This window comes from Carcharodon carcharias, chromosome 37 (genome assembly GCF_017639515.1).
Source record: "Carcharodon carcharias isolate sCarCar2 chromosome 37, sCarCar2.pri, whole genome shotgun sequence".
Lineage (NCBI taxonomy): Eukaryota > Metazoa > Chordata > Chondrichthyes > Lamniformes > Lamnidae > Carcharodon > Carcharodon carcharias.
Genome location: NC_054503.1, coordinates 5,998,794 through 6,025,810, shown reverse-complemented (window position 1 = coordinate 6,025,810; position 27,017 = coordinate 5,998,794). Strand labels below are relative to the sequence as shown.

At 51.3% G+C, this 27,017-nt stretch overlaps 1 protein-coding gene across 4 annotated transcripts in view; it reads right to left on the bottom strand.

Annotated features, from left to right (window-relative positions):
- dnajc4 (DnaJ (Hsp40) homolog, subfamily C, member 4) overlaps positions 1-27,017 on the bottom strand; it is a 121,901-nt gene that overhangs the window by 41,312 nt on the left and 53,572 nt on the right. For all 4 annotated transcript variants that reach the window (XM_041179985.1, XM_041179987.1, XM_041179988.1 and 1 more), the window contains exon 7: positions 16,163-16,330. In XM_041179985.1, coding sequence (XP_041035919.1) covers positions 16,163-16,330 — 168 coding nt within the window. The remainder of the gene's footprint in view (positions 1-16,162; positions 16,331-27,017) is intronic.

Here is a 27,017-nt window from a genome sequence, read left to right as displayed (position 1 = left end):
CTCCAAAACAAAACACAAAGGAACATGTTTTTCGAATCCTCATCCTGAATGTTTGAAACTTCAAACGCCCAGGGCCTCTTTTGAGTTTTGCTAATTTGTCTCATAAACAAACATTTTCATTACTGGACCACAGCCATTTGTGGAAGCAATCGCACTGCTCACTGCTGTCAGCCGCTTGCTGTCGGAGCTGAGACGTTGGTTTGGAATTGGGAAACGGAACGAGCAGTTTGCAACCTCGCAGCGAAACCAGCCCCCTACCAACGACGCAACGGGCGCCTCTGAGCAGATCAAAGCAAAGTGCTGCTCCACGGCCCGGAATCATTTCGGGCGGCAAAACCTTCATCGAAGGCAGACAGGCAGAGTCCGAGGGATCGGGAGGCCCTCTGTACGGACATCCGAGTGCGTTCACAGAACACTTACGGGACGCAAGGGAGGCCGTTCGGCCCACAGAGTGCGTGCTGGTTGACTTCGAGGCTTGTCCCGCCTTCGGTCTGTAGCCCCTGCTTTTTTATTAAGTTTATTCTTTCCTCGGGTACAGGCGTCGTCGGCAAGGCCATCATTTGTTGCCCATCCCGAACTGCCCTTGAGCTGAGTGTCTCGCTCGGCCATTTCGGAGGGCAGGTAAGAGTCAACCACATCACTGTGGGTCTGGAGTGACTTGTAGGCCAGACCGGGTAAGGTCGGCAGATTTCCTTCCTACAAGGATGTTTGCGAACCAGAGGGCTTTTTATGACAATCAATGATGGTTGCCATGGTCACCATTACTGAGGCTAGCTTTCAATTCCAGATTTATTAATTGAATTTAAATTCCATCGGTGGCTGTGGTGGGATTTGAACCCGTGTCCCCAGAGCATTAGCCCGGGGCCCTTGGGGGTTACCAAGTCCAGTGACATTACCACTACGCCACCGTCTCCTCTCTTCAAGTGAGCATCCAAGTTCTGTTGCTATGATTGGAAAGTTTGGAAGGCCATGATCGCTTCCCCCACTCGGCATGGCACTTAGATGCCCACGAGTTGACTGGGAGGGGTAGGAGACAGAGCGGAGGACATGGAAAATGCTCTCTGATTTGAGGAGAGAGACAAGCTATGTTTCCTAGGGAAAGGGTCCGGAGATTCCGCTTTCCACCATTGGCTTGGACGAGGGAACAAAATGCTCCGTAACCAACACCAGACACGAGGCATGATAAAACAGCGTAAGGTGGGAGCATGAAGTTGGAGAGGCAGATTAGGCGAGCGAAGCCTTTGTGCAGATCTCCAGATAGTGCTGAGCATTGTTCACAGTCCACGGTCCCTATCATTTGGCAGGAAGTTTACAGCTTTTGGATAGCTTCTGTTAAAACTTCTTACGAAAATTATTTTTTTTAATGGGATGTGGGTGTCGCTGGCTGGGCCCAGCATTTATTGTCCACCCCTAATTGCCCCTTGAGGAGGTGGGTGGTGAGCCGCCTTCTTGAGCCGCTGCAGTCCCTGTGGTGTAGGTACACCCACAGTGCTGTTAGGGAGGGAGTTCCAGGATTTTGACCCAGCGACAGTGAAGGAACGGCCGATATATTTCCAAGTCAGGATGGTGAGTGGCTTGGAGGGGAACTTCCAGGTAGTGGTGTCCCCATGCATCTGCTGCCCTTGTCCTTCTAGATGGTAGAGGTCGTGGCTTTGGAAGGTGCTGTCGAAGGAGCCTTGGTGAGTTGCCGCAATGCATCTTGTCGATGGTACACACACTGCTGCTACTGTGCATTGGTGGTGGAGGGAGTGAATGTTTAAGGTGATGGATGGAGTGCCGATCAAGTGGGGCTGCTTTGTCTTGGATGGTGTCGAACTTCTTGAGTGTTGTGGGAGCTGCACTCACCCAGGCAAGTGGGGAGTATTTCATCACACTCCTGACTTGTGCCTTGTACATGGTGGACAGGCTTTGGGGAGTCAGGAGGTGTGTTACCTGACGCAGGATTCCCAGCCTCTGACTTGCTCTTGCTGCCACAGTATTTATATGGCAGGTCCAGTTCAGTTTCTGGTCAGTGGTAACCCCCAGGATGTTGACAATGATTTTGTTGTGATAAAATCCATTTGCAGTGAAGGTACCGATCGCCCTAACAGTTACAATACAGGGCCTTTCAGGGCAGCGTGCCCTCTACTGCAATGTCAGCTTCTGAAAGTGGAATTCAGAATCCACATCCACAGTCCTGGGTCTCTTTATAAGAGAGTGTGGATATGTGACAGGAACCTGTCCTCAATGGGTGCCACCCAGGATAGAGAACATGGGCTTGTTTGCTGTGAGCTGAACACAGATTGTTAAGGGATGCAGCGCATTAATCTTGCTCAGGGTCACTGCGACTTACATTGAATTGCTTGGGTTTAAGGTAAATAGCTTTGCCACTTCCACTGAAAGGGTAACTCTATACGAGCTTAATTCTCATTAAGCAGAACTCTTCAGCAAAATGGGATGATCAAAGTGGGCGCACTTAACCTGAGTTTTTGTGAGGGCTGACCCTTTGAGTTACAATGAGGCCCGTTCGTGGGGCTTTTAACTGATTGCGCATTTTACCAGCTGAACTCATGTTGTTCCAAGTGCCTTTTAAATAATCGACCACGGCAGCATGTACAGAGTGAAATGAGGATTCAGCCCAGCCTTACCCCACCTACAGCCACACGGCACTCACTCTCCCGGGTCGTACAGCCACACCACGTGGCTGCCTTTCGGCAGAGACGTTAAGCCAAGTCTCCCCTCTCAGGCGGATGTGAAAGGTTCCCAACCCCCCCCGGTGGACACAACCAAAGCAGAGCAGGTCACTGTCGCTCTGCTGGGAGCGGGTGCTCAGACTGGCTGCAGCAGTTCCGACATTAATCGCTCCACCACTGGCGGCCGTGCCTTCGGCCTGAGCCGTGGAATTCCCTCCCGAAACCTCTCTGCCTCTCTCCTCCTTTATGACGCCTCTTAAATCTTTTGAGCAAACCTTTGGCCACCTGTCCCAATGCCAGGCTGTCAAATTCTGTCCGCTGACACTCCTCCACCTCGGGATGTAGATGGCACTACACAAGCTGTGGCGGGTGTTCCAACAGTGACTAGGCCACCCCCCTCCCCTCGAAGTACTTCTTTGGCTGTGATGCACCTTGGGACGCCCTGAGGTCTCAAAAGGCGCTGCAGAAATTTCTGGCACCTGCTCAACACACCAAAGAAAAGAAAAAGAAATGGCGGAAGACAGATAAAACTGGCAGGAGGGCTCAGTCTCTGAACCAAGGGTCTGCACACCCAGAATGCTCATCGTCCTTGACCAAGTACTGCGTACTTTTCCTTTATTCTTTCGTGGGCTGCGGGCGTCGCTGGCAAGGCCAGCATTTGTTGCCCCTCCCTAATTGCCCTTGAACCGAGTGGCTTGTTAGGTCTTTTGGGAGGGCAGTTAAGAGCCAACCGTGCTGCTGCGGTAGGCCGGGCCAGTTAAGGACAGCGGCTTTCCTTCCCCAAAAGGGCCTTCGTCACCCAGATCATTAGGTTTTTTATTGGATTCAAATGTCACCATCTGATGTGGTGGGATTCAAACCCAGGTCCCCAGAGCATTACCCTGGGTCTCTGGGGTGGATTTCCTTCCCTCGAGGGGCGTTAGTGAACCAGATGGGTTTTGACAACAATTGACGATGGTTGTCACGGTCACCATCACTGAGACTGGCTTTATAGTTCCAGGTTTTATTAACTGAATTTAAATTCCACCAGCTGCCGTGGTGGGATTCCAACCCCAGAGCATTAGCCTGGATCTCTGGTTGAGTGACATTACTGCTATGCTTCCGTCTACAGTAGCACTCCCCGATTTTACTCAAACCTTTCCTTCTTGCTGGCCCAGCCTGTCGAACCTGTGGAGAAACATTTGCAGAGAGTCTTTACGTGAGCCTGTGAGGAGATGGCACTGTCCTGATTGGAGTGCAGGCTGATAAGCCACCTCGGATCTCCTCACCCCCCGCCTCCCCCCCCCACCTTCATCCTGTTGGTATTGTACTGAAATGGCACTTTGTAGGAAAAAATGCTTTAAGGAAATTAAACTCGGCCCTGGGTGTCTTTATCGAGTGAACATCTATATGTTGAATTCCAGTTCACTGAACAATTCCTTACAGCATGACATGAATTGCAGGCTGCAAGCAGATTAACAGATAACAGCAGACATTTGATATTTCTCCATCTATCCACCCAAAGCCCATCACTGACTCAACAAACCGCGAGGGCCACACTTGCCTTTTAGAGCACGTAGAACCTGGACCTCCACCCCTAACTCTATACGAGCTTAATTTCACATGAAGGACAACGATGGTGTAGTGGTAATGCCACTGGGCTAGTAATCCAGTGGGCCAGGCTAAAGGGCTGGGGACATGGGCTCAAATCCCACCCTGGCAGCTGGTGGAATTCAATTGATTTATTTTTTTTAAAAAAGTCAGGAACTAGTCTCAGTGATGGTGACCTTGAAACTATCATCGATTGTCGTAAAAACCCATCCATCCGGTTCACTAACATCCTTCAGAGGGGGAAACCTGCCTTCCTTATCTGGTCAGGCCTACGTGTGACTCCAGACCCACAGTAGGGCTGCCTGAACTGGAATTCAACATATGGACGCTCACTCGATAAAGACACCCAGGGCCGAGTTTAATTTCCTTAAAGCATTTTTTTCTTCAAAGTGCCGTTTCAGTACAATACCAACAGGATGAAGGGGAGATCCGGGGCGGGGGGGGGTGGTTTATCAACCTGCACTCCAATCAGGACAGTACCATCTCCTCACAGGCTCACATAAAGACTCTCTGCAAATGTTTCTTCCTCACTCCTTAAGTCATGAGGCCAGCACATCCATCCTTGAGACATACTGTCTTCCTATGCCAACTGGAAAGCAAAAAGACTCATGATCTAACTGGATGATGCTTGACTGTCAGCCAAACAGCCTTTTATCAACCCCACCCCATCCCTTTTCGATATTTTTATATCTGGTAAAGAAAGAGAAATGTTCAAAGAAAATGACAAAAACAATCTTTTTTTTTTAAAAAGTCCCGATGATTTTTCTCCAGGGTTGCACACAGCAGTGTCCTGGAGAACTCAGGCCAACCCTGGAGGGTCGGCAATCCTAACCAACAGCAATGTGGTTGACCCTCAAAGGCCCTCTGAAATGGTCGAGCAAACCATCAGTTCAAGGGCGATTAGGGATGGGCAACAAATGCTGGCCTTGCCAGCGAAGCCCACGCCCCCAAGAACAAATATAAAAAAAAAACAAGCTGAGTTAGAGACATCATCCAGCTTTGTGCACTGACTGAGTGGGTGGCACACTCGTCTGAGTCAGAATGACAGAGGCTCAAGTCCAACACCGCACCCCCCTCCCCTCCCCGGCAGACTCGAGAACGGAAACTAGGCGGGCTGAGGGAGTGCTGCAATGTTGGAGGCGCCATCTTTAATACACGATCCATATCAATGACTTGGATGAAGGGGCTGAACGTATGGTAGCTAAGCTTTGCCGATGACAGTAAGATGGGTAGGAAGGCAAGTTGTCAAGAGGAGGCAAAGAGTCTACAAAGGTTAAGCGGGTGGGCAGAAATTTGGCAAATGGCGTACAATGTGGGAAAACGTGAACTTGTCCACTTTGGCAGGACGAATAGAAAAGCAGCGCATTATTTAAATGGAGAGAGATTGCAGAGCTCTGAAGTACAGAGGGATCTGGGTGTCCTGGTACATGATTCACAAAAAGTTAGTTTGTAGGTACAGTAAGTGATTAGGAAGGCAAATGGAATGTTGTCACTTATTGCAAGGGGAATGGAATATGAAAGTAGAGGGGTTTTACAGCAGCTGTACAGGGCCTTTCATTTATGGGAAGTGGACATCACTGGCTAGGCCTGCATTTACTGCCCATCCCTAATTTCCCTTGAGAAGGTGGTAGTGAGCTGCCCTTTTGAACCGCTGCAGTCCATGTGGTGTAGGTACACTCACTGCAATCCATGCCGTGTAGGTACACCCACATCTGCAGTTCTGTGCACAGTTTCAGTCTCCTTGATTGAGAGAGGGTATAATTGCGTTAGCAGTTCAGAGAAAGTTCACTTGACTCATTCCTGGTATGAAGGACTTATGAAGAAAGGTTGAAGGGGGTTGGGCCTATATCCATTGGAGTTTAGAAGAGTGAGAGGTGATCTTATTGAAACATATAAGATTCTGAGTGGACTTGACAGGGTAGATGCTGATAGGATGTTTCTCCCCTTGTGGGAGAGACTAGGACCAGGGGACAGAGTTTAAGGTTAAGAGATCTACCGTTTAAGACGGGGATGAAGAGAAATTTCTTCTCTCAGAGGGTCATTAGTCTGTGGAATTCTCTTCCCTAGAGAGCAATGGAGGCTGGGCCATTGAGTATAGTCAAGGCTGAGTTAGACAGATTTTTGATCGACAAGGGAGTCAAGGGTCATGAGGAGCAGATGGTAAAGTGGAGTTGAGACAACAACCAGATCGGCCATGATCTTATCACATGGTGGAGTAGGCTCGAAGGGCTGAACGGCCTACTCCTGCTCCTAAATCCTATGTTCCTTTGAGACACTAAACAGAGGGCTCCCTCTGCCCTCTGGGCGTAAAAGATCCCACAACCACTGCTGGAAGTAGAGCTGGGTGGCGAGAGGGTGTGTTCACCTGTATCTTGCCCGATATTTATCCTCCCAAGCAACATCAATTGATCACTGGTCACTGTCGCATTCGTTGTTTGTGGGATCTTGCTGTGTGCACATCAGTCACCAGGTTTCCTGTAATGACAACAGTGATGACATTTCAAAAAGGCTTCATGGGTTCTGAGGCACTTTTGGATGTCCTGAGGTCGTCCGGTTGGGGGGGTGGGGGGTGGTTCAATCGAGGCTTCCCGAAGGGAATGAGAATGTTATGGGGAAAGGCAGAATGTGCAGGGTTACGGGGAGAAGGCAGGGGTAAGCAGCTCATTCGGAGAACACGATGGGCCGAATGGCTTCCTTCTACGCCGGGACAATTCCGCAATTCTGTGAAAGGCACTACAGAAATGTAAAGTCTTTCTTTGACTCAGCTAGACACTGTGTGCTGCCTCTCGGACATGTGAGAGAGTCTGGCCTAGGTACAGCTGGGCCCATAAAGGTCCAGGGTGAAATGGAAACAAAAACAAAAATACCTGGGAAAAACTCAGCAGGTCTGGCAGCATCTGTGGAGAGAAGCACAGTTAACGTTTCGAATGACCCTTCGACAGAACTAAGCAAAAATAGATTGGAGATGAAATATAAGCTAGTTTAAGGGGGAGTGGGACAAGTAGAGCTGGAGAGAGGGCCAGTGAGAGATGGAGATAACCAAAAGATGTAGCTTTTCCAGCCGCGAAAATCTTAAAGAGGGGACGGGGAGTCATCCAGCACAGGATGTTTATGAATGCCAGGGGACAGTTCCCAGCACATCGGTTTTAGCTCAGAGCTCAGGGGACTGAGAGAGGAAATTACTCATCATCATCTCATACAATTCCAGCACTGAATTCTTCAAATTATCAGGGAGAAAAAGGACTTTCATTTCTGTAGCGCCTCTCACCACCTCAGCATGTCCCAAAGTGCTTCAGATCCAATGGAGTGCTTTCCCGCAGTGGGGTCCCTGTTGTAATGTAGGAAACGGGGGCAGCCAATTTGCGCACAGCAAGATCCCACAAACAGCGATGTGATACTGACCCAGATCATCTGTTTTCTGTGATGTTGGTCGAGGGATAAATAATGGCGCCAGGACACCGGGGAGAACTCCCCCTCCCCCTCGCTCTTCTTTCAATAGTGGCCGTGGGATCTTTGACCCCCACCCGAGAGAGCACTCGGAGGCCTCGGTTTAACGTCTGACCCAAAAGGCTGCGCTTCCAACAGTGCAGCCCTCTCTCGTGACAGTGTGGATTTTTTGACAGAACTTTGGACGAAAGGTCAAGCTGAAAGGTCAACTCTTGTTTCTCCACAGGTGCTGCCTGGTCTGCTGTGTTTTTCCAGAACTTTGTGTTCGTTTTAGATTTCTGCGCTCCTCCAATTCCAGCCACCGATTTCAATTGCTCTGCCACTGGCGGCCATCCCTTCACCCGCCTGGGCCCCAAGCTCCGGAATTCCCTTCCTAACGCTCCCGCCTCTTTACCTTCCTCTCCTCTTCAAAACCGGCCTCCTTGGTCAGCCGGCCACGGTATAAATCTCATCACATTTCTACTTTTCTTTAGCTCTGACGAAGCGCCATGTGGACTTGAAATGTCGACTGTGTTTCTCTCTCCACCGACGCTGTCAGATCTGCTGAACTTTTCCAGCATTTTCTCTTTCTATTTCAGATTTGCAGCATCCACAGTATTTTGCTTTTATTTTGGGCAGCTGTCCCACGTGCCCCCTTCTGTGGCTCAGTGCCGAATTTTGCTTTATCACGCTCCTGTGAAGATCTTTTGGGTGGGGGTGGGGGTGCTTTATTTTGCGAAAGGTGCTATACGAATGCAAATTGTCGTTGTAGTCTGCCAGTGCAGAGAACAGCTTCCAGCCATGCTGTTAGAACCAACTTCAAGAAAGAGCTGAGTCCTCTTGAGAGGCAAGATGGTTAAGGGGTAGTTTAGTTAAAATGAAGCTCCTACTGGCAGCAGGGCTGGTATTGGGGGGGGGGGGGGGGGGGGGGGGGGGGAGAGAGACAGATTGAAGATAATTAGCAAAAGAACCAGTGGGGGACAGGAGAATTTTTAACGCAGTGAGTTTTCTATGTGTGTTTCTATGAGTTGCTGTGATCTGGAAGGCGCTGCCTGAAAGGGCGGTGGAAGCAGATTCAATAGGAACTTTCAAAAGGGGGAAATTGGGTAAATACTTGAAGGGGAAATGTTGGCAGGGGAATTGGGTTTAACTGGGATAGCTCCTTCAAAGAGAATGCGCAGGCACGATGGGCTGAATGGCCTCCACCTAACCCATGTTCTGGTCCAGGAATCTATAAGACTGGCCGATCAGAGGGAACGTCACTATCCCTCGCTGCCTGGTGGGCACTACGCCCACTGGAGCAACAGGGCGCCCACATGGATTGGCAGGGTGTAGGGGCAGCCGCCAAGTCATAGATGTGTTGGTCTGTTACTTAATGAATAAAACAAGAACCTATATTGTCTCTCAAAGCCTCAGGATGTCCTAAATCGCTTTACAGACACAAGTATCTTTTCTGAAGTCCAAGTCCAGCCACAGCTGTGATGCAGCAGCGCACAACAAAATCCTACAATATTCACCAGAGACATGTTAATCTCTTTGTTTTTAAGCGACATTGGTTGGCGGATAAATATTGGCCTGGTCCTTCTTCAGACTTTATCATCTAACTGTTTTTATCTCTCTCTTCATTCGTAGCCCTTCCCCCAGATCTTGGTGCTTGCCGCTTAGGGGCTGCAGTTTAATTGCGTTCTGTATATTCAGGCCAGGCAGGAAGAGCTGTCCCAGCAAGTGAATTGGCACCGTCAGTCAGACTCTCCGTCAGTTCACACTGCCAGAGAGCACCAATGATTATTAAACACTAAACAAACACTCAAAATCTCATCCAGATGGATGTTTATCCACAGAATCCCACCATTAATCATCAGTGTCACAACAAAATGCCTGGCTCTAATTTCAGACAGAGCGACAGGTGTGTGTTTGTGTGTGTCTGTGTGCATGTCTATGGGGCTTGTGGGTATGTGTGTCTATGGGGTTAGGGGTGTATGTCTCTTTGGGGTTAGGAGTGCGTGTGTCTTTGGGCTTTGGGGTGTGTGTGTCCAAAGTGTTCGGGGTATGTGTGTCTATGGTGTGCGGGGTGTGTGTGTGTGTGTGTCTATAGTGTTTGGGGGTGTGTGTGTCTATGGTGTTTGGGGGGGTGTGTCTATGGGGTTCGGGTGTGTGGATCTATGGTGTTTGCAGAGTGTGTGTCTATGGTGTTTGGGGGTGTGTGTCTATGGGGTTGGGGGTGTGTGTCAATGGGGTTGGGGGTGTGTGTATCTATGGTGTTTGGGGGTGTGTGTCTATGGTGTTTGGGCGGTGTGTCTATGGGGTTAGGGGTGTGTGTGTCTATGGTGTTTGGGGGTGTGTGTCTATGGGGTTGGGGGTGTGTGTCTATGAGGTTGGGGGTGAGTGTCTATGGGGTTGGGGGTGTGTGTGTCTATGGTGTTTGGGGGTGTGTGTCTATGGTGTTTGGGGGTGGGTGTGTATGGGGTTGGGGGTGTGTGTGTCTATGGTGTTTGGGGGTGTGTGTCTATGGGGTTAGGGGTGTGTGTCTTTGGGGGTCGGGGTGTTTGTGCCTATGGGGTTAGGGGTGCATTTGTCTATGGAGTTAGGGGTGGCTGTGTCTACAGGGTTCGGTGTGTGCGTGTCTATATGCTTCAGGGTGTGTGTGTCTATGGGATTCGGCGTGTGCCAATGGGGTTGTATGTATCTATGGGGTAGGGAGTGTGTGTGTGTCTATGGGGTTTGGGGTGTGTATCTACGGGGTTTGGGGTATGTGTCTATGGGGTTTGGGGTATGGGTCTATGGGGTTGGGGGTGCGTGTCTATGGGGTTTGGGGGTGTGTGTCTATGGGGTTTGGGGTATGGGTCTATGGGGTTTGGGGTATGGGTCTATGGGGTTGGGGGTTCGTGTCTATGGGATTTCAGATATGTGTCTATGGGGTTTGGGGTATGAGTCTATGGGGTTTGGGGTATGAGTCTATGGGGTTTGGGGTATGGGTCTATGCGGTTGGGGGTACGTGTCTATGGGGTTTGGGGTATATGTCAATGGGGTTGGGGGTGCGTGTCTATGGGGTTGGGGGTATATGTCTATGGGGTTGGGGGTATATGTCTATGGGGTTTGGAGTGCATGTCTATGGGGTTTGGGGTGCTGTCTATGAGGTTTGGGGTATATGTCTATGGGGTTTGGGGGTGCGCATCTATGGGGTTTGGGGTATGTGTCTATGGGGTTTGGAGTGCGTGTCTATGGGGTTTGGGGTGTGTGTCTATGGGGTTGGGGGTGTCCTTGGCCATTGGTGACAATGGGGTTTTAGCAAAATAATTCGATCAGTGTACAATTGCAAATAATATTGATGTGGTAATCATCTGGTTTGGCACACACACAATTAAACATGAGCACACGCCTCTCTTTATCTGTAAAATATGCTATACAATATGAGCTGAGACATCTTTTCCCTTTATCTCATCCTCCTGACTCCACCTATTACTGGGTTCTAAAACCCCACTGGGCTTTTCCTCGGTTATGAGTCTCAAAGTGGCAATGTCCTGTCATGTGTGAGTTCTCACAGTGTGTCATTGGACCAGTCAGCTACTCGAGGTGTCACAGTCCAGTCTGATTCTACACTTGCCCCGTACACACATCCTTTTCAGGAGAATGCACTGGCCTAGAATTCAGGATTGGGGCCCTCTGTCTGACATCTGTCCCTGAGAAGAGGTTTTAAGGTTACCTGCAATGTTCCCTTACCATCTAACACAGGAATGTGCAGAATTTCCAACACAGAAACAGACCATTCGGCCCATCTGCTCTGTGCATACAAGCCTCCTCCCACCCCCTCTTCATCTCACCCCATCAACATGTCCTTCTATTCCCTTCTCCCTCATATAGTTATCTAGTTTCCCACTGAACGTGTCTATACTATTCACCTCGACCACTCCCCGTGGGAGCGAGTTCCACGTTCTCCCCGCTCTCTGGGTAAAGAAGCTTCTCCCGAATTCCCAATTGGGTTTCTTTTTGATCATCTCATACGGACGGGCCCCTGGTTCTGATCTTGCCCACAAGTGGAACCATCTCCGCGTCCACCTTAAGGTGACTGAGCGAAGCCCCAATCTCAGGTCTGGCCCTCTTTCTAATGACCTGCTGGGCGGGGCGTTACTCAACACTCCTCGATGGATCAAAAAAACTGGGATGAAACCCCGCCAGCTTCCAACTGGGCGCCAGTTCATTTCCCGAGCGGCTCATTCCACAACTTGGTTCCGAGTGGCAGAGCAACACGTCTGCTTCCTCCTGTCCGCTCCCGAACACAGCGCGGTGGCAGGATTCGCAATGGTTGCAATCTCAGGCTTTGAAGCGAGCGGCTAGCTGGTTTACTCGCCCCCCTGCACCGCCCACCAAGCACACCCCCCACCCCACCCCGCCCCACCCACCTCAGTGAATAATGTACAGAATGCATGAGAAGCTTTCCCCAGATGTCCCTGATATCGCAGCACAACAACCTGTCAGGCAATCCTGTCACCCGCTCCCTTCACAGAACGAGCGGTTCCCTCCCCCCCCCACCCCAAACACCGTGCCAGCCAGTCATTTCCTTTCATGCGATGTTTCCCACCTCTGCATTCCTGTCAAGCCATCGAAACAATTCGGGCTTGTTAAAGGGAAGCCTTTGCATTCCGTCGGCACCTTTCAAGGCTCCCAAAGCGCTTCAACAGCCCACCAGCTACGTTGGAAGCTGGTGCAGTGTCACAAAGGCACAGCAAGCTCCCACGAACAGCAACGTGACATGACCTAGATCAACCTGTTTTGAGTGATGCTGGTTCAGGGATAAATATCGGGTCCAGGACACCGGGGAGAACCTCCCCCCTGCTGTCTGCAAAATCGACTACATCCGAGCAGCCAGATGGGCCTCGGTTGAATGTGTCTTCCGAAAGGCGGCATCTCTGACTGTGCAGCATTCCCTCAGTACTGACCCTCCGACAGTGTGGCACTCCCTCAGTACTGACCCTCCGACAGTGCGGCACTCCCTCAGTACTGACCCTCTGACAGTGCGGCACTCCCTCAGTACTGACCCTCCAACAGTGCAGTGCTCCCTCAGCACTGACCCTCCGACAGTGCGGCACTCCCTCAGTACTGACCCTCTGACAGTGCGGCACTCCCTCAGTACTGACCCTCCAACAGTGCAGCACTCCCTCAGTACTGACCCTCCGCCAGTGCAGCACTCCCTCAGTACTGACCCTCCGACAGTGCGGCACTCCCTCAGTACTGACCCTCCGACGGTGCGGCACTCCCTCAGTACTGACCCTCCAACAGTGCAGTGCTCCCTCAGTACTGACCCTCCGATGGTGCGACGCTCCCTCAGTACTGACCCTCCAACAGTGCGGTGCTCCCTCAGCACTGACCCTCCGACAGTGAGGTGCTCCCTCAGTACTGAGCCTTCGACAGTGTGGCATTCCCTCAGCACTGACACTCCAACAGTGCGGCCCTCTTTTAGTACTGCCCTTTCTCGATAGTGCAGCACTCCCTCAGTAAAGAGCCTTCGACCATGTGGCCCTCCCTGAGTACTGACTCTCTGACAGCGCGCCCCTCCTTCAGTACTGACCCACCATCTACAAGGCACAAGTCAGGAGTGTGATGGAATATTCTCCTTTTGCCTGGATGAGTGCAGCTCCCACAACACTCAAGAAGCTCAACACTATCCAGGACAAAGCAGGCCCACTTGATTAGCACCCCATCCACCAACTTCAACATTCATTCCCTCCACCACCGACACACAGTAGCAGCAGTGTGTGTACCATCTACAAGATGAACTGCAGGAACTCACCAAGGTTTCTTAGACAGCACCTTCCAAACCGACGACCACTACCATGTAGAAGGTCAAGGGCAGCAGACACATGAGAACACCACCGCCTGCAAGTTCCCCTCCAAGTCACTCACCATCCTGACTTGGAAATATATCGGCCGTTCCTTCACTGTCACTGGGTCAAAATCCTGGAACTCCCTCCCTAACAGCACGGTGGGTGTACCTACACCACAGCGGCTCAAGAAGGCAGCTCACCACCACCTTCTCAGGGGGCAAATAGGGATGGGCAATAAATGCTGGGCCCAGCCAGTGATGCCTGCATCCCGTCAAGGAATTAAAAAAAAAGCCTTGCAGTTCTTGTATCACCTTTATAAATTCTTTTTGTGCCTTACCTAAACAGAAAAAGGAAGACTTACAGTTATTTAGCACTTTATATGACCACTGGCCACTTCCAAGCAGACATTGCAGGACTGGCACTGGGAATGTCGGCCAGGATCTTTGCACCTTTTGCATCAGGTCCCCAAAGACCATCCTGGGTGGACGGACCTGCTACCAGGTCAAAGGAATGCACGGTTTGACCCGTTGGAGGAAGATCACGGAGGGGCGTGCTGGCACACCTACACCCTCCGCACAATCCACACACCCTGTCCAGAGACCCACTGAACACTCCGAAGGAGGGGGAGTCAGTAAAGCGTGGACCACATATGTCAGCTTGAAAAACTAGCAACTGCCGAGAGAAACTTGCAAATGCACAAGAAAAAGCCAAGTTAATCCAAAGTCAGCAAGCCAGCTGGAAGCGGGAGGAGCCAGCAGATGGGAGAATGCGAGAGGTGGAAGACTGGCTCCATGTTCCTGAGCCGGCTGTCCAAGTCCTGTTTCTAAAGTATTAATTTGTGGTTTGGATGCGAATCAGGCGCTCATTTGAAATGGCAGGGCTCTTTGTAAATGGTCTCGGTCAAGCTGAAAGCAAAATCTCCTTTCCCGATACGCAAAGGAAGAGCTGGAGGCACCGGCTCCAAGCTCAACAGCAACGCCTCCATTTTAAAATTCTCAAATTGGTGTTCAAACCTTTCCACAGATTCTCTCGCCAGACCCCCGCCATCCCGGCAACCCTCCAGCAATGCTGCATTCCGCCAGTCCTGGCCTCTTGCCCTTCACCCCCTCCCCCAAACCCCTTCGTGGCCACCATGAGCAGTCGTGCTGCCTAAACTCGGGCGTTCCCTCTCTAAACAGGTTCTACTGCCCATCTCCTTTAAGACCCCCATTAAAAGCTCTCTCTCTCACCCGGTCTCTCCTAATGCCTCCTTCATCGGCTCTTTAAAGCAATTTTTATCTGAGGATGACGCTCCTGTGAAGCGCCTTGGGGTGATTTACTAGGTTAGAAAAGCTCCACTCATTTAGGTTGTGAGCTCCCTCTACACTGTCCCCATCAAACACTCCCAGGACACGTACAGCACGGGGTTAGATACAGAGTAAAGCTCCCTCTACACCGTCCCCATCAACACTCCCAGGACAGGTACAGCACGAGGTTAGATACAGAGTAAAGCTCCCTCTACACCGTCCCCATCAAACACTCCCAGGACAAGTACAACACGGGGTTAGATACAGAGTAAAGTTCCCTCTACACTGTTCCCATCAAACATTCCCAGGACAGGTACAGCACGGGGTTAGATACAGAGTAAAGTTCCCTCTACACCGTCCTCATCAACACTCCCAGGACAGGTACAGCACGGGGTTAGATACAGAGTAAAGCTCCCTCTACACTGTCCCCATCAAACACTCCCAGGACAGGTACAGCACGGGGTTAGATACAGAGTAAAGATCCCTCTACACTGTCCCCATCAAACACTCCCAGGACAGGTACAGCACGGGGGTGGATACAGAGTAAAGCTCCCTCTAAACCGTCCCCATCAAACACTCACAGGACAGGTACAGCACAGGGTTAGATAGAGAGTAAAGGTCCCTCTACACTGTCCCCATCAAACACTCCCAGGACAGGTACAGCACGGGGTTGGATACAGAGTAAAGTTCCCTCTACACTATCCCCATCAAACACTTCCAGGACAGGTACAGCACGGGGTTAGATACAGAGTAAAGTTCCCTCTACACCGTCCTCATCAACACTCCCAGGATAGGTACAGCAGGGGGTTAGATACAGAGTAAAGCTCCCTCTACACTGTCCCCATCAAACACTCCCAGGACAGGTACAGCACGGGGTTAGATACAGAGTAAAGCTCCCTCTACACCGTCCCCATCAAACACTCACAGGACAGGTACAGCACGGGGTTAGATACAGAGTAAAGCTCCGTCTACACCGTCCCCATCAATCACTCCCAGGACAGGTACAGCACAGGGTTAGATACAGAGTAAAGCTCCCTCTGCACTGTCCCCATCAAACACTCCCAGGGCAGGTACAGCATGGGATCAGATAGAGAGTAAAACTCCCTCTACATTATCCAGTCGGTTTTATAATGTTCTAACAATCCCACTGGAAGATGTGTAGCAGAGTGGACTTGTGGCCCGTAAGTGCGTGGTCAATTTGAAAGTAGATAGAGCCGTGAAGAGCCATTTACTATTGCATGTTTCCCTACAATTACCCCCTCCTCGTCTCCCAAGATTCAGTAACAGGAATGTGGCTGGAGCATCCAGCACAACAGCTGGGTAAATAAAGCCAGAAAACAATCAGGTTATCACATATCGCACATACCTGAAACCAAAATAGTGGATGAATACGCCAGCCAACATAACGAAGATACAGTAGCCGAAAGCTTTCATATTCCTCTTCCGCTTCTTGGTGGCTTGAAAGGCTGCATATTCATCTGGTGTGGGATACCGGAACTGCTCCCAGTACCTCTGCTGCTCGGATCTTTCGAACCTTTTGAGATGGGATAAGGGAGATGAGGGGTGAGGGAACACCAACTTAAAAAAGAAAATTGAACTCAACAAATGGTTTTGCTGTGAAATTAACCAAAACTGAAATCTAATGTCATTTTCAGGAGGCAGCAATGGCTTGTTGACTGCTTGGCTGTATTCTGTTTGCTTCCGTGTAATTACAGCTCTTGTAAATAAATTCAGTTAAAACGTTTTAGCCTGAACAGAATGGTCCGCAAATGTGATTTTTTTGGGGGATTTTTCAGAAAGGAGGAGAGTGTACACCAGCTGGACAGTATCAGCTCAGTAAAAAGACTCCTAAATAAGTTGCACACTTCTCCTCCGGAAGTTACTGGTCATAAGACACTGATTTGCTGGTGGAAACAACATTTTCCTGTGAAGAGGCATAAGGAAAGATTGAGCCTGAGTCTGAACTGCAACAGATATCTGACAAAATATACACTCTTATCATCTGGTAACTTCCTGATGTGCTGACTGAACAGTGGTGTGTCCTTAATGCTCATGCGCAAGCCTCTGTCTTCTGTGTTGTAGAGACCAGTAAGGTTTGATCGGACTCTGTGGTTTGTGCAGAATTAGTTCTCTACAGTCCCTTTGGGGCTGCTTTGTTTGACCACAGCATCCTTCGATTCTTGGGCAGAAAACTGATTAGTTCTCCTGATGGCGATGGCACAGCAGCCCCTACTGAAAGGGTATGGCTGTTGAGTGAGAATGGCAATGACACTTGCCTGTGAAGACCTCCACAGGTGGATAGTTGCCATCAAGACTCGCACATGAATATTTACTTTTTTATATTCATTCACGGGATGTGGGCTTTGCTGGCTGGGCCAGCATTTTATTGCTCATCCCTAATTGCCCCTTGAGAAGGTGGGGGTGAGCTGCCTTCTTGAGCCACTGCAGTCCATGTGGTGTAGGTACACCCACAGTGCTGTTAGGGAGGCAGCTCCAGGATTCTGACCCAGCAACAGTGAAGGAACGGCCGATATATTTCCAAGTCAGGGTGGTGAGTGACTTGGAGGGGAACTTGCAGGTGGTGGTGTTCCCATGGGTCTGCTGCCCTTGTCCTTCTAGGTGGTAGTGGTCGTGGGTTTGGAAGGTACTGTCTCAGGAGCCTTGGTGAGTTGCTGCAGTGCATCTTGTAGATGGTACACACACGGCTGCCACTGTGCGTCGGTGGTGCAGGGAGTGAACGTTTGTGGATGTGGTACTAATGAAGCAGGCTGCTTTGTCCTGGATGGTGTCGAGCTTCTTGAGTGTTGTGGGAGCTGTACTCATCCACGTAAGTGGGGAGTATTCCATCACACTCCTGACTTGTGCCTTGTAGATGGCGGATAGGCTTCGGGGAGTCAGGAGGTGGGTTATTCGTCACATGGTTCCTAGCCTCTGAGCTGCTCTTGTAGCCACAGTCTTCATATAGCTAGTCCAGTTCAGTTTCTGGTCAATGGTAAGGGATTCAGTGATGATAATACCATTGAACGTCAATTGTTCAATGATTGTTTGATTCTCTCTTTTGGAGATGGTCATTGCCTGACACTTGTGCGGTGTGAATGTCACTTGCCACTTGTCAGCCCAAGCCTGGATATTGTCCAGGGTCTTGCTGCATTTGGACATGGACTGCTTCAGTATCTGAGGAGTTGCGAATGGTGAACATTGTGCAATCATCAGTGAACATCCCCACTTCTGACCTTGTGATGGAAAGAAGGTCATTGATGAAGCAGCTGAAGATGGTTGGGCCGAGGACACTACCCTGAGGAACTCCTGCAGTGATGTCCCGGAGCTGAGATGACCGACCTCCAACAACCACAACCATCTTCCTTTGTGCTAGGTATGATTCCAACCAGGGGAGAGTTTTCTCCCTGATTCTCACTGACTCCAGTTTTGCCAGGGCTCCTTGATGCCACACTCAGTCAAATGCTGCCTTGATGTCAAGGGCAGTCACTCTCACCTCACCTCAGGAGTTCAGCTCTTTTGTCCATGTTTCAACCAAGGCTGTAATGAGGTCAGGAGCTGAGTGGCCCTGGCGGAACCCAAACTAGGCGTCAGTGAGCAGGTTATTGCTAAGCAAGTGTCATTTGATAGCACTGTTGGTGACCCCTTCCATTACTGTACTGATGATGGAGAGTCGACTGATGGGGCGGTAATTGGCCGGGTTGGATTTGTCCTGCTTTTTGTGTACAGGACATATAGGACAGGGCAATTTTCCACATAGCTGGGTAGATGCCAGTGTTGTAGCTGTACTGGAACAGCTTCTACATTAAAGAGGATGCACAGCACACAAATAGGCTGTTTGGCCCAACCAGTCCATGCTGGTGTTTATGCTGCACTCGAGACTCCTCCCATCTTTTCTTATCTAAATTTATCTCCGTAGCCCTCTATTCACTTCTCCCTCATAATACTCATCTAGTTTCCCCTTCGATATATCTATACTATTCACCTCAACCACTCCGTGTGGGAGTAAGATCCACATTCTCCCCACTCTCTGGGTAAAGAAGTTTCTCCTGAATTCCAGGTTGGGTTTATTAGTGACTATCTTATTTTGGTGGCCTCTAGTTCTGCTCTTCCCCACAAGAGGAAACACAGTCTGTATCCACTCTATCAAAACCTTTCAGAGTTTTAAAGACCTCCCCCCTCAAGCCTTCTCTTTTCAAGAGAGAAGAGACCCAGCCTGTCAATCCTTTCCTGAAATGTATACCCACACATTTCTGGGATCATCCTCGTCAATCTTCTCTGCACCCTCTCCAGTGCCTCTATCCTTTTTATAAAATGGCGACCAGAACTGTGCACTGTACTTTAAGTGTGGTCTAACCGAGGTTCGATACAGGTTTGGCATAGCTTTCCTATTTTTCAATTCTGTCCTTCTGGACATAAAACCTAGTGTTTGGTTTGCTTTTTTTTTTAATGGTGTGGCTGTGAGTAATGGCCACTGTGGTGAGGGTTGGAGGGAAATTGCTCAGCTATAGCCCTGTTAGGAGCTTAACATCTCCAGGAGAGGGGAGGGGAGAAAGTCAGAGCTTAGGAGCGAGGGAAGCTCCCCAAGACCAAATGCTCAACTATGATGGGAGAGTCACATCCCACGAGCCACAAGATAAATTGTGAGAAAGCAGCAAAGCGAGGAGAGGTCATTTGAGCCAGCCACAGAGAGAGGGCCAAGAACAATTAAATGTGCTTCTCGGGAGAGAAGCAACTGAAGGGCATTGCAAGGTGCTGGAGTAGGGGAGGCCGAGGGTCAATGCGAGGTGCTGGAGTAGGTGAGGCCGAGGGACATTGCGAGGTGCTGGAATAGGGGAGGCCGAGGGACATTGCGAGGTGCTAGAGTAGGGGAGGCCGAGGGACATTGCGAGATGGAGTAGGTGAGGCCGAGGGACATTGCGAGGTGCTGGAGTAGGGGAGGCTGAGGGACATTGCGAGGTGCTGGAGTAGGGGAGGCTGAAGGACATTGCGAGGTGCGGGTGTAGGGGAGGCCGAGGGACATTGCGAGGTGCTGGAGTAGGTGAGGCCGGGGGACATTGCGAGGTGCTGGAGTAGGGGAGGCTGAGGGACATTGCGAGGTGCTGGAGTAGGTGAGGCCGGGGGACATTGCGAGATGCTGGGGTAGGTGAGGCTGAGGGATATTGTGAGGTGCTGGGGTAGGTGGGATTGAGGGATATTGAGAGGTGATGGGATTGAGGGACATCGCGAATTGCTGGGGTAGGTGAGGCTGAGAGATATGGCGAGGTGCTGGGGGTAGTGAGGCTGAGGGATATTGCAAGGTGCTGAAGTAGGTGTCGTTGAGGGATATGAGGCGGTGGGTAGGTGAGGAGGGATTTGAGGAGGTGGGTAGGTGAAGAGGGATATGATGAGGTGAGTAGGTGAGGTTGAGGGGGTTTGAGGCGATGGGTCGGTGAGGTTGAGGGATATGAGGCGCTGGGTACGTGAGGAGGGATTTGAGGAGGTGGGTAGGTGAGGAGGGATATGGGTAGGTGAGATTAAGGGATATGAACAGGTGGGTCGGTGAGGAGGGATATGAGGTGGTGGGTAGGTGAGGTTGAGGGGCTTTGAGGAGACGGGTAGGTGAGGAGGGATATGAAGCGGTGGGGAGGTGAGGAGGGATTTGAGGAGGTGGGTAGGTGAGGAGGGATATGAGGCGGTGGGTCAGCGAGGATGAGGGGCTGTGCGATAAAACTTCGCTGAAATAGGGACAAGATAATTAGACTGAACAGAATGATCCCCTTTCTTTCAGGGGCCCTGAGCCTCTCGACTCCTCGCAGCATCAAAGAGATACTGTGAACCGGCCGCGAACAAAGTCCCTCCAACATCTGGTGGACCAGGTCAAGCCTACGTTGGGAGCCACTCCAATGAATCAAAGCAGTAAAAGAGCTGAAGAGGATCACAAGAGGGATGACACACTCCAGACCTTACAACGTGGCCACACATTCCTTGGAGGGAGCTCTGGCTGCTGGTGTGAAAAGGCCAGGATGGAATAGGAGGGATCTCCGCATCTCATTCCACACAGCTAGCAGCGCGCCTGCAAACAAGAAGGGATTCTTCTCTCAAACACACAGTCATTCCATTCTAGCTAAAAGGGAAAATATTTACAGCATTATAATCCTAGCCACCACAGAACAGATGCTGTATTTTTTTTTTTTTCTTGCTGTGGTTTCGGACTTGCTCCTCAATGGATGGGAGCTGTCAGCCTGGTGACTGATGAGATGCAGGCAGACTGACAGGCCGGGAATTGTAAATATCTGCCGATAGAAAAGGGATGAAAAGATTATTATTATTTTTTTTTCTGAGAAACCGGCTGGGATTATAATGCGAGTTGTTCGCTTCACTGACAGAGAGTGGGGGTCTGCAAGCCCAGGCGGCTGAACTCGCTCCTTTTTTTGTGCATTTCGATCGCTTTGCACAGAAGGTGTGGATTAAGGTGCACGTCAAGCGTGGATCCGACTTCTTTTGATTGTGACGGGGTCGAGTGAAAAGGCTCGCACGTGCTACCATCTCTCCCTTTTGTGCAGCACTCAACACGACAGGGCATTCCAAACCGAGCAGCCATTCACTCACAGCTCGAGAGTGGGGGTGGGTGGGGGGGGTGGGGGGGAAATAAACCCTTTTGAATCGTCAGCTTTTTCACAAATTCTGACAGACTTCCAACAAGTGCATCCGGCTCGCTGTGTTTTGGGTGCTGCTGATCGATAAGGTTCTGGTTTAAATTTCACACAGTGAAGGCGGCGGTACATTTCATTCACATAGCGCCTTTAGCTTGGGAGAACGAGGCTTCGGAGGGGCGCAAGCCAACCAGGTTCGACACCGAGCCACATGAGGGAGGTACCGGGGCCGGTGTCCAACGAACGTACGGTCAGAGAGGTCAGTTTTAAGGAGCGTCTTAAAGGAGGAAAGGGAGAGAGAGCGAGAGAGAGGCGGAGAGGTTTAGGGAGGGAATTCCAGAGCTCGGGGCCCCCAGGCAGCTGAAGGCACGGCCGCCAATGGTGGAGCGATGGGAATCGGGGATTGGGGGGGGGGGGGGGTGTGGTCAAGAGGCCAGAACACAAAGAACAGTGCAAGCGAGTATAGTTGATCATACAGCCCTGGAAGCAGCTGGCTCGCTTTTGGGACCCTTCACACATTGCTGCATATCCCATCCACCAGTTCGGTGTGTTTAGCTCATGCTTGGCAAGTTCAGCCCTTGTTGGGAGAGAAGACAAGACATTTCAACCTCCAATAAAACCCCACAGCGGTGATCTTGAATTATTGCAAATTTGAAGAGAAGATTGACTGAATAATTTTGTTACAATGGGGAATGAGTAAAAACTGACAGCTCTCCAAGGCAAGTCTCAGGCGGCGAACCTGAAAGGACCACGCTGGTTTGGCGGCCGTGCCTTCAGTTGCTGGGACCCGAAGCTCCGGAATTCTCTCCCCAAACCTCTCCGCCTATACGTCACCCCTTAACACCTCCAACGTTGACAGAATTCTTCGCCACCTGCCCCGGATATTTCTTCTGAAGCACCTCGGGGTGTTTTGCTACATTATAGGCACCATACCCAATACAAGACTGCCTCCTCAGCGCTCTCCGCTACAATGGCGAGACCTGGACAACGAATGCTAGGTAGGGCAACATTCTGAACGGCTTCCTCCTCCGCAGCCTCCAGCCTATCCTTGGCATGACAAGGTCACCGACGCAGAGGTCCCGGGGCTTACGCTCATTGCTAAGCCAACAGCCTCTGCGCTGGCTCAACTGTTGGACGGATGGCAGGTTTATACCCAAAGGCCTTCTGCGTGGGGGACTGGCCACTGGGTCACGGCCCCCAGCTGGGGGTCCATACCTCTGCCGTAGGGGGCACCTACGAGCGAGATAGGAAGACGGCGGGCGCTGACACAGACAGCTGGGAGCGGCCACTGACGGCTGTGACCTCTGGAGGCTCTGTCTGTCTGGAAGGACACGGGAAGAAACAGAGAGCTCGGACGGCCAAGAAGAGGGCCCAGAGCCAGTGACTCCTGCGCGTTCTCAGCCCACTGCCTCCTTCCTGTCACCTCTGGCTCTCCTGTTGACTTGATGCCACCAAACCACCCCCCCCCAACCCCCTTGTTTTCTCCCCGGCAGCAAACGGTTAAAATCGAGAGGAGATTTGATAGAGGTGTTCAAAACCATGAGGGGCCTGGACGGAGTAGTTAGTGAGAAAATGTTTCCGCTGGCGGAAGGATCGACAGAGGGCACAGATTTAGGGCGACTGGTGAATGAAGCCGAGGCGACCAAGATTTTTCACGCAGCGAGTGGTTAGGATCCGGAATGCGCTGCCTGAGCGAGGGCTGGAGGCAGGTTCCACTGAGGCATTTGACAGGGAACCAGATCATTATCTGAAGAGGAAAATATTTGTAGGGATATGGGGAAAAAGGCAGGGAGAGAGGAGTGGGATTCGCTGAGCTGCTCTTGCAGGGGGGCTGGCACAGACAGGACGGGCTGAATGGCCTCCTCCTGCGCCATTCTTATTCTCTGATTCCATAAGACAAGGCCACGGCTGAGGAGAGAAAGCTATTGCATTTCCGAGCCGCACGGTCCTGATGAACTCCCCGACCTTTCTCACCGGGGTCTCGACGAGTTCCAGACATAAAAGCGGTCGTGGGCTTTCCCTTTGCCTCCCTTGTGGGTGGGTGAGTGGTCCAGGGAGCAAGGCAAAAAGGGCACAGCATTAGGCGCTTATTTTAACACAGCAGGGATTAGCTCCCGGAAAGACTCGCCTCCAACGCTCTCGGAGAGGTTTAGCACGCCATGCGCCGCACGAGTTAAACAATGGGCAGTTGAGGAGCACCACTGTGTGCCGAGATCAGGGTTTAACATCTCACTGCTGTGCTGGTGTTTGAAACTCTATCCCGGTGAGGTGGGGGGGGGTTAGTGAACACTTGTGGTAATTGAGGGGATTATGTAGGATTGCAGGGTTTTACAGGAGTCATTCACCAAGCAGCGATTTGTCAAACCTCCTCACTTTCCTGCTTCGCTTTACTCCTGTTAAGGATCGCCGTGGCAGCCCCGAAGATTATCTCCCCCCGGAGCAGGGGGGGGTAGAGGGGGGGGGGGGAGGCTGAGAGGAGATTTGAAAGAGGCGCTCATAATCGTGACGGGCTCAGGTAGAGCAGAGGGCTCAGTCGCCGGAGGGCAACAGGTTGAAGGGGATCAACAAGAGGGCCAGAGGCAGCGAGATGTAAAACCGTTCCCACACAACGGTGGCTGGGACAGGGAATGGGCTGCCTGATAGCTGGGGGAGTGGTGGTGGAGACAGAGGCAGTAGCGGCCTTCAAAGGGGAACTGGACAAATACCTGAAGGGAAGAAAATAACGGCAGAGGTATGGGGGACGGGGGGGCAGAGCGGGCGAGGAGAAGTGGGACAAAACTGAATTGGTCTTTGAGAGAGGCAGGGCCGACGCGACGGGCTGAATGGCCTCGTTCTGTGGTGCGCTACTCTGGATTCCATTGCTTCTGACCAATAGGCTGGCCGTCTGCCGGGGGCATCACTCGCGCTCACTGGCTGCTGATTCCGGCGGGCATGGGTGGGTTCCTGAGCACCCACCACCCTGGATCTGGGATTCAGCTTCCCACCTGGGAGTCGCCTTCTCTCTCTCTCTCTCTCTCCTTGAGTCAGGAGGTTGGGGGGTTCGAGCCACGCTCCGCACAGAACCCAGCACGCAATCCAGGCCGACGCTCCCGGTGCCAGTGCCGAGGGGGAGCTGCACTGTCAGAGGAGCCGTCTTTCGGAGGGGACGTTAAAACAAGGTGGGCGGAAAAGCTTCCCCCAGCCACTGCTGGAAGAACAGCAGGGTGGGGGGTTGATCTCCCTGGCGTCCTGGGGCCAATCATCTGGTCATTACCGCACTGCTGTTTCTGGGATCTTGCTGGGCTGCCTACGTCGCAACAGTGACTGCACCAAATAAAGTAGTACTTCGCTGGCTGCAAAGCGCTTTGGGACACCCCTGAGGTGGTGAAAGGCTTTGACCTGTTGACCCACGAGGGGAAAGCTAACGCTCTGCATCGTGTTTTACGCCAGCTGCCTCCGGGTCTCATATATACGCGTCACCTCAGCGCCGCGGTGCAAATCGCCCTTGTGGAACATGGTTTACGAGTTAGCAGCGAGGCTCTGAATTCTGCCCAGTGCTAGGGAAGGTCCCCTCCTGGCCTTACACACAGCCGTGACTGCAGACAGGCCCTGTTGTAGTAGGTAAATGAACTGAAGTTTACTGTCCCCTCATAAATGTCTTGCAGCCTTGGAAAAGGGGGAAGCGAGACTTCACTTGTGTCCTTCCATCACACTTTTTATTTTATGGCCTGTGCATTCTACAGTTCAGCTACCACCAAGTGCGTTCACCCCAGGAAACACAGCTTTTGACCTCTGTGCATGGAGACAGTAATCACATCAGCACAAATGCCTCAGCTGGGCTAGAATGCGGATGGCGTGAAGAAGCAACCCTCCCTCCTCCTCTTGTGCTCAGTCTCTATCTGTTCCTCGGTGTGTGCTGAGTCAGGCGACTACCTGCTTTCAACAGCTTCCACTTTCCCCTGTCCACAGTGTGAATATCCAGCCAAGTTTCCCGACAGGGAAAAGGGCCATGTGCTTATGACATAATAATGTCCAACCTCAAGGGACTGTGGATTCATACAAAATGAGCACAAATTTACAGCACAGGCACAGGCCATTTGGCCCCTCTGCTCCATGCTGGTGTTTCTACGCCACACGAGCCTCCTCCCACCCTCTCTTCATCTCTCTCTCCATCACCATATTCTTCTACTCCTTTCTCCCTCACGTGTTTATCCAGCTTCCCCCCTTAAATGTCATCTATACTATTCACCTCGACCACCCCCTGTGGGAGCGAGTTCCACAATCTCCCCGCTGTCTGGGTAAAGAAGTTCCTCCTGAATATCCTGAATTCCCCTATCGGAGTTATAAGCAGCTAGCCCGGATTTATGGCCCCCTAGTTCTGATCCACGACCTCACCCACTCCCTGTCGCCGAAACCTCTTCCGGTCCCATGACCTTCCGAGGTCTCTGCACCCCTCCGATTCCGGCCTCTCGGACATCCCCGATTTCCATCGCTCCACCACTGCTGGCCGTGCATTGAGCTGCCCGGGTCCTAAACCCTCCCGACACCTCCCTGCCTCTCCAGCATTAATTCATGGCACGGAAGGTGGCCCATCGTGTCTTTGCTGGCCCTCTGAAGGAGCAATTCACCTAGCGCCTCTCCCCTGCCTTTTCTCTGTAATCCTGCACGTTTCTCTTTCGGATGTCGACCCAACTCCTTTTGAAAGCCTCAACTGACCCTGGCTCCTCCACATTCCAAGGCACTCCTTAAAACTGACCTTTTTGACCAAACGTTTGGTCAGCTGATCTTGTATCTCTCTCAGGGTAGTTCAGTGCCAAATTTGGTTTTAGAATGTTCCTTGGGCTATTTTATTATGTTAAAAGTATGATATAAATATAAGTTCCTGTTGTTTACCATATTAAACCCCCTCACAATTTTAAAGGCATCGATCTTGTTTATTCTTTCACAGGATGTGGGTGTCGCTGGCTGGGCCCAGCGTTTAGTGCCCATCCCTAATTGCCCCTTCAGAAGGTGGTGGTGAGCTGCCTTCTTGAGCCGCTGCAGTCTGTTTGCTGTAGGTACACCCACAGCGCTGTCAGGGAGGGAGTTCCAGGATTTTGACCCAGTGACAGTGAAGGAACAGCCGATATATTTTCAAGTCAGGATGGTGTGTGGCTTGGAGGGGAACTTCCAGGTGGTGGTGTCCCCATGTGTCTGCTGCCCTTGTCCTTCTAGATGGTAGAGGTTGTGGGTTTGGAAGGTGCTGTCTAAGGAGCTTTGGTGAGTTGCTACAGTGCACCTTGTAGATGGTACACACACTGCTGCCACTGTGCGTCGGTGGTGGAGGGAGTGGATGTTGAAGGTGGTGGATGGGGTGCCAATCAAGTGGGGCTGCTTTGTCCTGGATGGTGTCGAGCTTCTTGAGTTTGTTGGAGCTGCCCTCATCCAGGCAAGTGGGGAGTATCCCATCACACTCCTGACTTGTGCCTTGTAGATGGAGGGCAAGTTTTGGGGTGTCAGAAGGTGGGTTACTCGTCGTAGAATTTCTAGACTCTGATCTGAATCAGGTTGCCCCTCAGCCTCCTGTTTTCCAGAGAAAAGGCTTCAAATATAAAGGCACAGCTTGGTGTC